This window comes from Cricetulus griseus (genome assembly GCF_003668045.3).
Source record: "Cricetulus griseus strain 17A/GY chromosome 1 unlocalized genomic scaffold, alternate assembly CriGri-PICRH-1.0 chr1_1, whole genome shotgun sequence".
Classification (NCBI taxonomy): Eukaryota; Metazoa; Chordata; class Mammalia; order Rodentia; family Cricetidae; genus Cricetulus; species Cricetulus griseus.
Window position 1 is genome coordinate 75958478 of NW_023276807.1, and position 13721 is coordinate 75972198.

The 13721-nt window shown below is 45.3% G+C and overlaps 1 protein-coding gene across 7 annotated transcripts in view; it reads left to right on the plus strand.

Moving 5' to 3' along the window:
- Positions 1-13721, plus strand: part of Abhd6 (abhydrolase domain containing 6, acylglycerol lipase) — a 52835-nt gene that overhangs the window by 14435 nt on the left and 24679 nt on the right. For 4 of the 7 annotated variants that reach the window (XM_027387720.2, XM_027387717.2, XM_027387718.2 and 1 more), the window contains exons 2-3: positions 1140-1200; positions 10871-11023. In XM_027387720.2, coding sequence (XP_027243521.1) covers positions 10905-11023 — 119 coding nt within the window. In that variant the 5' untranslated portion in view covers positions 1140-1200; positions 10871-10904. Of the gene's footprint in view, positions 1-1139; positions 1201-1274; positions 1662-9482; positions 9502-10870; positions 11024-13721 lie in introns of those variants that run through there. The other 3 variants (XM_027387722.2, XM_035452354.1, XM_035452353.1) reach the window with 3 other exon arrangements.

Here is a 13721-nt window from a genome sequence, read left to right on the forward strand (position 1 = left end):
AAACACTTGATAGAAAGTAAGGTTGAACTTCTAAAACAAAAGGGATGTTGTTAGGTCAAGGGAAGGCACATCTTGCATTGCCACAAGTTTTGACAAGTCCATGGAATTTGTTGATGGGTGTGTAAACTGGTCCAGGCTGTGTTTTACACATCTACTCCGCTGTGGCTCCTGGGGTTTTACTGACTGAGAGCCTTAACCCTGTGTGTTATTGTAAACGAGATTGAACATATTTTGTGGTTAGTTTAAGGGTTGTTTCTATTTTCTTTCTGGAGAGTTATCTAGGCCACTTTCCCATTTTTCTACTAGTTGTTCTTGGAATTTGGGAGCTTTTTATGCTCTAAGGAGGTTGTCTGTTACATGATAATCTATGGGCAAGTTTTGACTTTGTGAGATCTCTTTCAAATGGATTTCAGAAGCAGTTTTTATGCAATCAATTTATTTTTGTTTTGCTATGGGCTCTGGGTTTATGTTTCTTAGAATGGCCTTCCCCATGGAGACATCTTCAGAGTTGTGATTTCTTCTAGACCTTTCTGATTCTGTTTTGCATGTTTAATGCTAACTTGCCTGGAATAGTTCTGGGTCCTCTGGCCTAACTTTTCCCTCCCGACTCCTCGCACTTTGCTGTGGAGTTTTTGCCAGCCCCCTTCTGTTCTTCTGGCCATTTCTGAACATTTAGCCCCTGTTCACTGGCTCCTCCCTTACCGATTAGTTACTTTTCTTTTTTTTTTTTATTCCTTCCCAAATGTAGCATTTAGGTAAGCCCTAGTGAAGAGGGGGAAGAAGAATCTAGATTTTTATTTGAAGTTCCTTGTTAAGTAAGCTCTGTGTCCCAAGCATGCCTGCTTCCTTCTGTTTGTCCTCCCCTGCCCGTAGCAGTCAGTCCGTGCTTGACCCATCACCTACTTTCACCTTAGACCTTATAGCCCTCCCAGGGGCCTGACTAGATAGATGCCTTGCCCTCTGTGCACTTTTGCCTGGGGAGGTGGCCTGAGCTAGAGGTGTGCCATAAAGCCCACAGGAAATGCGTATTTTCTGTGTGCAGAAAGAACCCTCTGCTCCACCACAACCAGATCTGGCTAGCTGCCCACACATTCCCAATATGATTTAATGCTTTGTCATTTTATTTCTTGTGATTACAGAATCTCCTTTTCAGCTCCTGCCAAAGCCAGTTACGTTTCGAAAGAGTCTGCTCCTTGAAGAGTAAGTGTGCATTTTTTTTTTAAATATGTTAGATTAAAAGAGGAGCAGGCTTTCCTGAGACTGGGGAGTCTCTAGGTCAGTGTGTGTGGTGGGGAGGAATTAGTACTTGGGCATGGGTTTTCAAAACTACAGTATACAGTCCAAAAGTCCCTAAGGTTTTCAGAGACCGTCTAGGAGCAGGGCTCTGATATAAAGGCTATCTAGAAGGCAAAGCCATAGAAGAATGACAGTGCTCTGCTGGGGAATGTGTCACTGGAACCAGGGAGGAGTGAGTTTATCAGTTAGCTATAGGATAGCAGTACCAGAAGGGGACAGAGCAGGAGACAGTGTGGGCAGGAATGAGACAGGAAGCTAGTTTATTGGGGTGTAGTCAGCATTGGGAAGTTGAGTTGGGACCATATGTGGTGATTTCATCTGGTAGGTGTTTGACCAGCTGAGCCCAATCCTTGCTTTGAACTGAGGTGAGTCCTTCTGGAGATGGTGTTGGGAGGACAGTTGATATGTCAGAACAGCGTTTACAGAAAGGGAGCCAGGAGAAACAAGGACCTGGCTCCATTGTACAGCCAAGGGAGCATGTCTGACTGATTGATAGACAGTTCTACAACTGATGTGGATTGCTCTTCCTACTTAATATTTCCACTAAATACTGAACCAAACCGATCTAATTGATTGTTTGCAAGGGGGTTGTCCCAGTATGACTCCCAATGCTATATGGTCCTGTATGGGTGTGACTCCCAGTGCTGTGTGGTCCTGTGTGGGTGTGACTCCCAGTGCTGTGTGGTCCTGTGTGGGTGTGACTCCCAGTGCTGTGTGGTCCTGTATGGGTGTGACTCTCAATGCTGTGTGGTCCTGTATGGGTGTGACTCCCAGTGCTGTGTGGTCCTGTATGGGTGTGACTCCCAGTGCTGTGTGGTCCTGTTTGGGTGTGACTCCCAGTGCTGTGTGGTCCTGTATGGGTGTGACTCCCAGTGCTGTGTGGTCCTGTATGGGTGTGACTCCCAGTGCTGTGTGGTCCTGTATGGGTGTGACTCCCAGTGCTGTGTGGTCCTGTTTGGGTGTGACTCCCAGTGCTGTGTGGTCCTGTATGGGTGTGACTCCCAGTGCTGTGTGGTCCTGTATGGGTGTGACTTCCAGTGCTGTGTGGTCCTGTATGGGTGTGACTCCCAGTGCTGTGTGGTCCTGTATGGGTTTCACTCTCAGTGCTGTGTGGTTCTGTATGGGTGTGACTCCCAGTGCTACGTGGTTCTGTATTGGTACTCCTATCTACATGTGGCTATTGAGTACTTAAAAAGCAGCTATCTGTAATTAAGAAGTGAACTTTGGATTTTCTAAATTAGTAAATTATTAAATTTATGGCACTGAACATTGAACTTCGCAATTCTTATGTACTAGGCAAGCATTCTGTCACAGAACTATATCTCCAGAAGTTATTCAAACTTAAACAGCAATTTCCATAGACTTAGACTGTTGACCTGAGTGCTAGTATCTTTTCACCATTCTGTACCTGGTACAATGAACAAGTGAATGGAAGGTACGTTGACATTGGGAGGCTGTTATGATCTATGGAGTGAGACAGACCTTGGTGAGTGTGTCAGGTCCAAGGAGCCCCCCCCACATTGGGTGAGAGACAAATACACCATGCAGACAGAGTTTTCATGGGAAGTTTTATTGGGGGAAGAGAAGGGAGAGAGGAGGTGGGGTGGGAAGAGAGAAACAGGAAAAAACCTGCCTGCCTCTTCAGAGGAACATCAGGAAGAGAGAGCAGGAGTGGGTGGAGTTTGTCTCTTAAAAGGACCTTTTGTGCCTGTGTACAAAGCCAGGATACTGCTTGCCATGTGGGGGTGATGCCCTCTGCCAGGTCCCCAAGGGGCGGGGCCAGATGTACCTAGATGATAACATTCTTCCCTTCTTTTTTTTATTAACGGTGAGGAGTTAGGCGTGGCAGGTTAGGGAAATGAGGGCACTGAGTTCTTGAGGCTGCTTCCTGCTGACCTGGTGGGGGCATTGACTATCTTTGGGGGAACCTGAGAAAGTTGGGGTACTGTTCATATCCTGGGGTAGATGGTTGTTTCATTGCTGTCCAGGCTATGTGGAACTGTTCTGTGTAGTGTCTCTTGGACCTGGGAAGATGCTGTCAGAGCAGAGGACAAGGTTAAGTTTAGGGGGAAAGTTTTCCTTAGGTCCTGGAAATTGAGGGTGGGGGATCAAGAGACCAGGAAAGGGTGGGATAGTACCTATCTAAAGTAATTCAGCCTGTTCGGGTGGATCCAAGTTTTGACTCCCCGGAGCTTACAAGAATTATTTGAGTTTGTGAAAACATAAGTTTTAGACACATTAGCATTTTTACTATTTGTAACTGAAAAGTTTCTGCATAGGGATAAGCCTCTCCACTGATGCAGCAATCCAAATTAGACCACATCTTAAGTTTTGCATCTGAAAACACCTTCTATAAAGTGTCTTTAGACAAAGCAATGGCAAGAAGTTAATACTGAAATCTGTTTTGTGAGTTTATCGCTTTTCGGAGGCAAACTGTGTCTAGACTTAGTGTGAGCTCCAGGAGAGTGAGGCCTGTGACCTGAGCTTTACACAGAGAACTGAGAAGGCCGCTGAAGCCTTGGCTGCTGCTTTTAAACTGGCAAACCTACTGTCGTCAAACAGCATCAGAGTTCTGAGAAGCATAACATTTTACCTGAATTAATGATTAAAGATGACAGAGACTTACTTGCTTGGCTACCTAGACAGCCACTCCAGGGTCCTCCATAGTCGTTGAGGGCAGAGATCCAGGGCAACATTCATCTTCTGGCTGGCAGAGGTAGGGCCTGTAAGGCCCCAGAAGATCCCACAGGCTTCTGAGGAGTAAGATGGTGGTTAGGTAATCTGACCTGTCTGTCTTTGCCTTAGCCAAGACGACACCTGCCCACAAACCACATCCAATTAGCAAGACACATGTAAAGGACCCCTAAAACTCAGGCATTCAAAGAATAAGGCATTTAAAACAGTCAGAAGCACACACATGTGGCCATACCTTTCACACACATTTTTTCCTCATATATATGAGACAGACTGAAAGCAAAAACCCTCTTCAGACATCCTGAGTCAGTTGCTGCCTGTGTTGGGCCAGCGCCCTGCAAGTGGCAGTGGGCAGTGTCTCTGCCAGCATCTATACAGAGGGGTAACAGAGTGGTGGGAAAGAGGAATCCTCCCCCCCCCACACACACACACTCCCTGCCCGGGGCAGTGGCATGATGAGAGCGAATAGAGATGGAACAGGACAGGCTAAGCCATAGCCACAGTGGGAGGCCTCTGGGGCAGGCAGGAGAGAGAATCTCAGCTTGGGTAGATGACACACTGGGAACAAGAGGCAGACAAAGAAAGAGAATGAGGAGAGAGAACAGAGAGAGCTTGGGGCCATAGGGTACATATTTCCAACTATTGGAATGTTGTAAATGTCCCATAAAATACCAGGATATGATAAGTGGCTATGTGGATTGATATCTGAGAGGGGTGGGTGGTATTGGGGTAGGCACATTCTCCATGAGTGAGGTACAGATAAGGTCCAGAGGCTGTACTCTAGCATCGCAGAAATGCATCGTGGGCCGCAACACAGGCTGGCCTTGGGTCGTCACCTACAAAGTCCAGGGGCCTGGTGAGTGGGTGGGCACAAGCTGTTCTGCTTCTTTGTGTAGAAGACGGATGGGCTCTGGTCCTGAAAGAAGTGTGGTTGGGGCTTTTGAGCGAGGCTAAAGTCAGAAAAACCACAGTCGTGAGACGAACCCTCACTCATGAAAGCAGGGCCAGACGTGGAGAGGGAGGGATTTACCAGACATGCCAGCATTAGATGTAGAATTCCAATGATCCATAGCTGGAAAAGTGACTGGGTTGAAGGTTTCAGGGTCCTGGCCCATCTCAGAGTGCCATATCAGACTGCCGGTGGGCAGGAGGAACTGCCAGGAGAGCCCGCTGAGTCTTTCACAGCACCAAATGTTATAATACAATGCAAGATGGACCTTGGGAAGTTCGGGTCCAAGGAGCCCCACAGGGTGAGAGACAAATACGCAGTACAGGAAAAGCTTCTGTGGGAGATTTTCCTGGGGGAAGGGAGTAGAGTAAGAGAAGAGAGAGAGACAGGAAAAGACCTGCCTGCCTCTTCAGAGGAAGAAGGGGGAGGGGGATATGGGTAGGGCTTGTCTCTTAAAGGGACCTTTTGTGCCTTTGGACAGAGCCAGGGTACTACTTGCCATGTGGAGTGACATACTCTGCCAGGTCCCCAAGGGACAGTGCCAGATGTGCCTGGATGATAACAGAGGCCATATGGATGGGGGAACTGTCAGCAAAAATCGGTGACTCAGAAGAAACATCAAGAATTAACGTCTGAGGCATTGTAGGACCCTAGTGCCATGGGTGGTCAAGCAGGCTTTAGAAAAATCTAGAAGGAAATCCTGTCAAGTATGTTGATATGTATAATTCCCTATAGGAGAGAGTGGCAAAGAATGGAGGTGAGGGAAAGTCAGGAGAGCATTATGGGAGTAACCAGGGACAGTAAAAAGCTTCTGTGCGTATCCAGGGAGAACATGAGACGATCACTGGGGTACCCAGCCAGGCATGTTCAGCCATGGCTCACTTCAGCAGCAAGGCTGTTGGAGCCTCCAATTACAGAGCGGGAATGAGCTCAACCAGAGTGGAGGAGGAGATGAGATGGCCACAGAGAAGGTAGAGGAGAACAACCAGGCCTGTTTTAGCTGTTGATCTTCAGTGATAGTTTTGAAGAATCTCTTTCTTTCTAGGAACTAGTTTAGAAGTTTGTGGAGAAGCAACACTGTTGACCAGTGGGAACCCTGCACTCAAATTTCAAGAACATAGCACCACCATTTTCACCACTACCCGGCCCTCAGAATTAAACCTGCTCTACCACTGAGCCATGTCCCCATGTCCAACAAATCAAAAACCACCAAATTTATTTTTGAGAGAAGATCTTAAGTTTCCCAGACTGGCCTGGAACTTGCTACTTAACCCAGGAAGGCTTTCAACTAATGATTCTCTTGCCTTGCCTCTCATGGAGCTTGTATCACAGGCCTTAGCCACTAGGCCTCGTTAAAATCAGTATTTTTCAGGACTAGAGAGATGGCTCAGCACTTAAGAGCACTTACTACTCTTGCAGAAGACCCAGGTTCAGTTCCCAGCACCCACATGGTGACTCAAGTTCCAGGAAATCCAACCCCCCTCTTCTGGCCTCAGTGATCACTATATCCATGTGGTACACAAGCATATATGCAGGCAAAATACCCATATACACAAAATAAAAATAGCAGTATTTTTCTAGTGGTAAACTTTATGGGGAGAACTTTTTATGTTACGTAACTAAAACATACGCAGCACTCAATAGTTTTAAAAAACATAGAGGCAGGAATAAGGAATGAACAAGATTGGTAACTTGTAAAAGTTGTTGTTGTATTAGCATGTGTTGACGTAGTTCTATGGAAATATAATGGATACCTATGTAGCCATTGAATTGGGAGTTTTATGCATAACTGATGTTCAGTGCATGTGTGGTCTAGAGGACATTGTATGGGAGAGGCTGAGATATGAGGTAGGGAGACTTACGGGGTTGAGTTAGAGTTCAGGTCATGCTACTTACCAACCAGGTGAGCTTGGGGGCTATTTTTGTTGACTTCCTTGGGTTTTGGTGGAGACATGTTTCCCATCTCATCATGTTATAAGAGAGAAAATGGGAAGATGGCTGTTAATCCCTGCACAAGGCTGGCACAGGGGAGTTATTGGTGCATGGATACCACTCTTATATCTGACGGTGCTGGTGGTGGCTACAGTTATGATTTTTGTTGTAAAAGGCATTATTGTTTTGGACAAAGACTTTAGTTTGCCAACTTTGATAGACTATAGGTGGATATCAGGGTGTCCAACCTTTTGACATTGTGATGATACTGTTACTACAAATGTGTGGGCCATGGCGGAGAATATCCTGGGATTCACTGGGCAGACTGGACATGCCTAGAAGGCAGGAGTCAGTGAAAGCGTTTCTGTATTCTGTTTGCCCTTATATTTTGCTTTATACCCTGAAGAGTAATTTATCATCACTCAAGATTCTCAGCATTCGCGATCACGGCCATTAAAGAGTTCTGAAGTGCCATCCATGCCTGATTTCTAACCCCAGACTCACTTGATTTCCCTCATGCAGGGTTTATCTGGATCAACTGACCTATCTCTATCCAGTCCCTCTCCATTCTTATTTATAATGATAAAGACCCTGAACATACAGCTGCAGGTGTTAACATGTGGCAGCAGGTGAGGAGTAGTGGGCTCTGTTCTGGGCTCTCTGCTCTGTGTGACACTGAGTGACTCCCCTTGCTGACAGAATGGCCAACTCTTCCTCCTTCTCTACCTCTATTTTGTTGTTTTTGTTTGTTTGTTTGCTGGCTTGTTTTGTACAGAGAATAAATTCCTTATTAGCTGATTACATTGAATGCCAAACAAAAACAAGAAGGCATATACGGAGGCAGAACTGCAACCAGTTCCTGCCCTGACGCTACCTCCCTTCACGTTGTGTTGCTGGGCTCCCGAGGGCCTCTACTTTACACTATAGATTAGTGAGAAGATCAAGTCAAACAACAAGCATTACCCAGTATCAAGAGTGTGCCACTTTAGCTTCTCGGGAACTGTAATAGGAGATGAAATTTATGGAAGGGCTAGCTTGGGTCCTTTGCGTTGATTGCCCATCATAATTTTAGATGTTAATTTACCAGATTAGAAAAAGGCAGAAGAGATGAGGAGAGTAGGGTCTTACAGCAAAATATGTAGAGGAGCTGGTGGCTGGAATGCCCCTAAGTCTAGTGCTCCTCGGTCTGTGACTATGCCCTTGCATACAGCAACTTACACACCATATCCTCAGAGTCACATATCACCCACTTGGCATTTTCTTTTGTTTTCCTGCAGCTCTGGAGATCAAACCCCAGGGCTTAATGCATGCTAGACTAGCACACTGCCACTGGCTATATCCGTGGCTCTAGTGTTTTCCCTTAAATTAGTATCTTTTACTTAAGTCTATTCTTAAAATTTAGATACATTCCCTAGAACAATTAAAAATATCATTAAGAGTCCATGAGTTGGTAAAGGTACTTATTGTCACACCTAAGTTTGAGCTCCAGAGCCCATACAGGAGAAGGAGAGAACTGATTCCTGCAAGTTGTCCTCTGACCTCTACATGTATGTTGTGGCATGTCCCTGCCCTATGACACGCTTAAATACACTTGCCCACACAGTTTGTTAAAATAAATGATGGGAACCACGTTACTGATTAGCTAAAAAACTTCCAGGAGTTCCTAGGAGCAGATATGATGTCTTCAGAGCTGCTCTCTGGCCTTGACCGAACTTGAACAGCAGAGATAAGTTTCTTAGTGAGTGTTGGCACTAACCAAAGCCCTGCCTGCATCCCTAAAGCCTGACTTAATGTTTCCCATTCCTAAGCCACCAACCTGTCCTTTGTATGGGGCTATAGTCTGGGAAATTCCAGGCAACACCTTCATGTGGTTTTCTGATTTTTGGTAATTAAAATAGTTCCTTGTTCTCAGAGTTTTGGTTTTTCTATCTCTAAGCCTACTCCCAGGCACAACGAATGTGCACCAGTAGGGTAGGGGAACTGCCTTCCAAATGAAAGTGAGATGAGTCCTTTACAGGTGAAGGGTAGTGCAGAGCTGTAAACAATTGTCCTCTGCCTAAACAGTCAGTGTGTCAACCCTTCAATACAGTTCTTCATGTTGTGGTGACCCCCCAACCATAAAATTATTCCATTCTGACTTCATAACTGTCATTTTGCTCCTGTTAGGAATCAAGGGTTGTTTGACCACTAAAGGGTTCACAACCCACAGATTGAGGACCACTGGTCTAAAACATGGCAGTTTAGAAAGCATAGCTTTCTCAGTTAGGGCAAATGTGTGGGTTCTCTGAGGGAAGCCTTAACCTTGGTAAAGCGGTCCTGCTGTGCAAAAGTTCCTTCTGCTCAGAAGATGGATTCTGGTAGAAGTTTCCTCCAAAGCGTGATATCTCTAGCAGACACAGGCACAGCAAGGGTTTTTTTCTCTTTATGTTTGCCTACCATTTCCAGTGCCGGAACTCATGATGTACATGACCTTAGGCATAAAATGTCCTAAGTCCTAGACTGATGGAACATTGGGTAATTAACTTCCCAGCTTAGGAGTCTGAGTCACAGTGGCTCTCTGCACATTCTAAGGACGTCCTGGGGTATAGAAGAGTCATCTTAAAGCTGGATTCTTGCATCTGTCAGCTCAGGTGAGACTCACACACAACCCCAGCCTGCAGATTTATACATGTCTATTCTTTGTGCAGTGTGGATTGTGCCAGAAATTGTTTTTTACCCCAGTGTTGGACTGGAACCCAGGACTCTGTGTGTGCTAGGCAACTGCTCTATCACTGAGCCACATACCTTTCCCCTGCCCTTGTACCTTGAACTTAATAGGCAATTCCTCCAGGGAGCTTTGTAACTACTTAACTTTCAGGGGGAAATGCCAGTCTCTTGTAGCATTGTACAGAATGATTTTCCTTCCCTAAAATTTGTTACACAGGATTAATATTGTCTTATAACTTTGTTTTTCTTTAGTCTGTTTGTACTTTGTGTATGCCTTGTGCTATTCTAGGCACTAAGAAAGAACATAGTGATTATTCTTGCCCTGAATGGAGTGTGCTTCTAGAAGCGAGACAGGTCAGTGATTGAAGCATGCTGGGAAAACTGCTTCTAGTGACTAAGCAGCTAAGAGGACAGTTGGATGAGCAGAACAGGTTTAAGCCCTCTCTGCCTCAGTGCTCAGTGCTCTCATCTGTGAAATGGATATAATTCCTCTCTTGTTTGGTTATACTTCTTTAATCTTATGTGTACGAGTATTTTGCACGCATATATGTATGTGTACCAAGTCCATGTCTGGTACCTGAGAAAGACAGAAGAGGGCATCAGATCCTCTGGAACTTGGTTACTGAGAACCCAACCCAGGTCCAAGTAACTACTGAGCCGTCTCTCTCCAGCCCCTCATTTGGTTATTGTAAGATGCTTGTCTGTAATTTTAGCATTCAAGAAACTGAGGCAGGAGGATTGTGAGTTTCAGGCCAACCTGGGCCATAGTGAGATTCAAGCCAATCTAGGTTAAATAGTGAGACCCATCTCAACCAATCAATGAAAACAAAATGTTGTAGATCTATAGAAAACTTGAAGGAATAATACATCATAGTCAACATTTCACATGCATTACCTTTTCTTTCCTGAACTTTTAAGAGTGAGTGGTGGATACCAGTCTACCCACGCCCCCCTCGAAGTTCGAACACACTCCTCTTAGGCATGACATCCTGCATTGTTCACAGCTACAATTTTGTTGAATGCTCAAGAATGGTAGCACCATGCATCCTGCTACTGTCTGATACCCACTGGGTAACTCAAAATTTCTCCAGTCACCCCAGCAATGTACCCTACAGTTTTGATTTTCACTCTTTGAGGTGCCTGGTCCTCCCTCGTCTGCCTCATCACATCTAGTTGCTGTATTTGTTTTGTTTTTCTGGCATATGTCTCCTGACCCCTCATTCAGGATCCTTTTTCTTTCTGAGCCTTCCTCTTTTCCCGTGGGATGGTCTCAATACTGTTCTCTCTCTTCAGCCTCTGCAGGTGTCAGCCACCCTTAACGAGCAGGATGGATCTCGATGTAGTTAACATGTTTGTGATTGCGGGTGGAACCCTGGCCATTCCAATCCTGGCATTCGTTGCTTCTTTTCTCCTGTGGCCTTCAGCACTGATAAGGATCTATTATTGGTAAGTCAGCTCTATATTTGAGGTTTTTAAAGTATCACAGTATTGTCCTCTCCACTTTGTCCTGGTCATTGTTTCTTGTCATTGTGTTATGAAATATTTTAAACGAGAAAAGTTGACAGACATACATCTTGTTTAGAAATCTTTAAAGTTTTTAAAAATATATATATATATATATTTATTTTTACGTGCATGGGTGTTTTGCCTGTGTGCATGTCTTTGTACCATGTGCATACCTGGTACCCACAGAGGCCAGGAAAGGGTGTTGGATGTCCTGAGATTGGAGTTACAGACAATTGTAAGCTGCCATGTTTGTGGTCTTCTGAAAGAGCAGTGACAGCTCTTTCTTAACTACTGAGCCATCTCTCCACCCCTTCTTCAGTTTTGAATGTGTTCTTGAACTGGCAGGTACTGCAAAGCAGGTTTCAAGTTTCTGATAGCATGTTGCCCTCAGGGCCACTCATTCCCCCAAGGCTATACAGTGGCAAGTACACACATGGCACAGAATGTTTTTAGGATTTTACCCTAGATTGGGGTTTTACCATTTTATTTGGGTTTTGAGATAGGATCTCAGTAAGTAACCGTGGCTAGCCTAGAATTCTGTGTAGACCAGGATGGCCTTGAACTCACAGAGATCTGCCTGCCTCTGCTTTGGGAAGGCATGTGCCACCACAGCCATTTGGTTTTGGTGTTCTTAGCCACTGAGCCATCTTTCCAGCCCTGGTTTTGGTGTTCTGAGATGAGGTACTGTAGCAAAGGCTTGCTCAAACTTCCTATGGAGATGATTCCTGGGCCTCCCTCCTTCACTTCCCAAATCCTGGATTACAGGAGTGTGCCAGCATGCCCAGCCTTGCTCTAAAACTGTTAATTACTGAGGGGAGAGAGACAAATGAAGCTTCCAAATATCTGTCATTCTTACTGAAAAGTTTCTGCACAAGGATAAGCCTCTCCGCCGATGCAGCAATCCAAATCAGACCAAATCAAACCAAATTAGAAAAAGCCCACGTTTAATGGATATACCACTCCCAGATAGCCTTCCAGTTTCCCAGAGAGGAGACAGGAAAGGGAGACTGGAAAAAGCATGAGTCTGTTTTTTGGGAGACAGTATAAATACCCTGTGGGAGTGGTCTTGAACATCCCTGGGGAAGGGGTCATCATTTCTTTCTGAGATGCAGCAGGGTTTGGAGGGATATGGGGGAGGGAGGCTTGGGTGGAACTTCCACCATAACATCCAGACTCTGGATATATAGACACCAGGGGCTAGGGTAAAGCTTCTACCATAACACTTAGCACCCTTATTCCTGCCCTGTCTCAGTATCATCTGTATTTTCTTCAGATGATTAAGACCTTAAATCTATGTTTTGGCTGCTGTTTTAAATTTTTTTATTTATTATTATTGGGGAGGCTTTTATGCCACAGCTCACGCGTGGAGGTCAGAGGACAGTTTGTGGAATTGTGGGTTCTATTGTTACTGTCTTGAGATAGGGTCTCATTGTAGCCCCACCTGGTCTAGAGGCTCTGCATAGCTGAGCCTGATCTTGAACTCAGCATCCTTTTGTTTCTGCTGCCCAAGTACTGGGATTACAGGGACAAGCCACCATGCCTGGCCATTAAATCTGTTTATTTACCAAGTGATATAAACATCTTCACTATAACATGGAAACTTTGACATGAAAAGTGACTGATGTAAAAAGAGTCAAAATAAACACAATTAACTTAAAGAGTCATACTGAATTCTAGCCTAGCTGTTGTTGCCTACTAAAGGATTGAACCCAGGGCCTGTGCATGCCGGGCAGGGCCTCTAGCACTGCCTTGTATCTCAAGAGGTTAGCACTTGAAAAGAAAGGGCTATGCTTCACTGATTTTTTTTTTTCCGTGCCACTGCCCACTCATGAAATAAAGTGGCTCCTCCCACCTCAAACCCTCTATGATGAAATGAATACTGGGCCCTCTCCATACTGTAGATAAACCCCCCAGGAGATTTATCTGGGCCTTGGGCAATTAGAAGGAACTTCTGCATGTGAAGAAGAGCACCAGGAGGCGGATGCCCTCTGTCTGTCCTCCTTTTTCCCTCCCTTTTGTTTCACTGACTTGTGGAAAATTCCACCAGCTGCCCAGGCTCCAAGCCTTGAAAAGCAGCAAACAGGACAAAGCAGTATATGATCTTTCATTTCTCTGTGCCTTTTCTGTGTGGGTGGGGTTGTCTCCCCTTCACAGGGCCACCCAGGCAGGACCCACCTCTGCACTGACAAGTCAGACCTCTAGCTGCCTAAATACCACTGTGGTGCTACATTGCCAAGACTCCTGAGTAGTCCTGGACATGGAGAGGTCAAAGCCATGTCTCCACTTCACAACCCTGCCCAGGACCTTGCTCTTCCACACACAGATGCCACCATCATTGTTAAAGAAATGAAGTTGAAACAGAGAATGCAGTTTGCAGATGTAGACTGTAACCATGGATATGGCTGCATGCTGATGTGTGGTTCCACCCACTGGGGGCGAGAACCAGCCTCAATGCTATGTTAGTCTCCCGACCCCCATGTTCCCTGGATTCTCAAAAAACACATTTTCAGAATCATGGTATCAGAGTAGTTTTAACTTTTTTTGTTTGTTTTTCAAAGAGGAAAAAGATCTTCTTAGCAAATATTTTACTGTGTTACTGAGTTAACATAAAGTTCACTATATGAAAGTTGTATGGTTG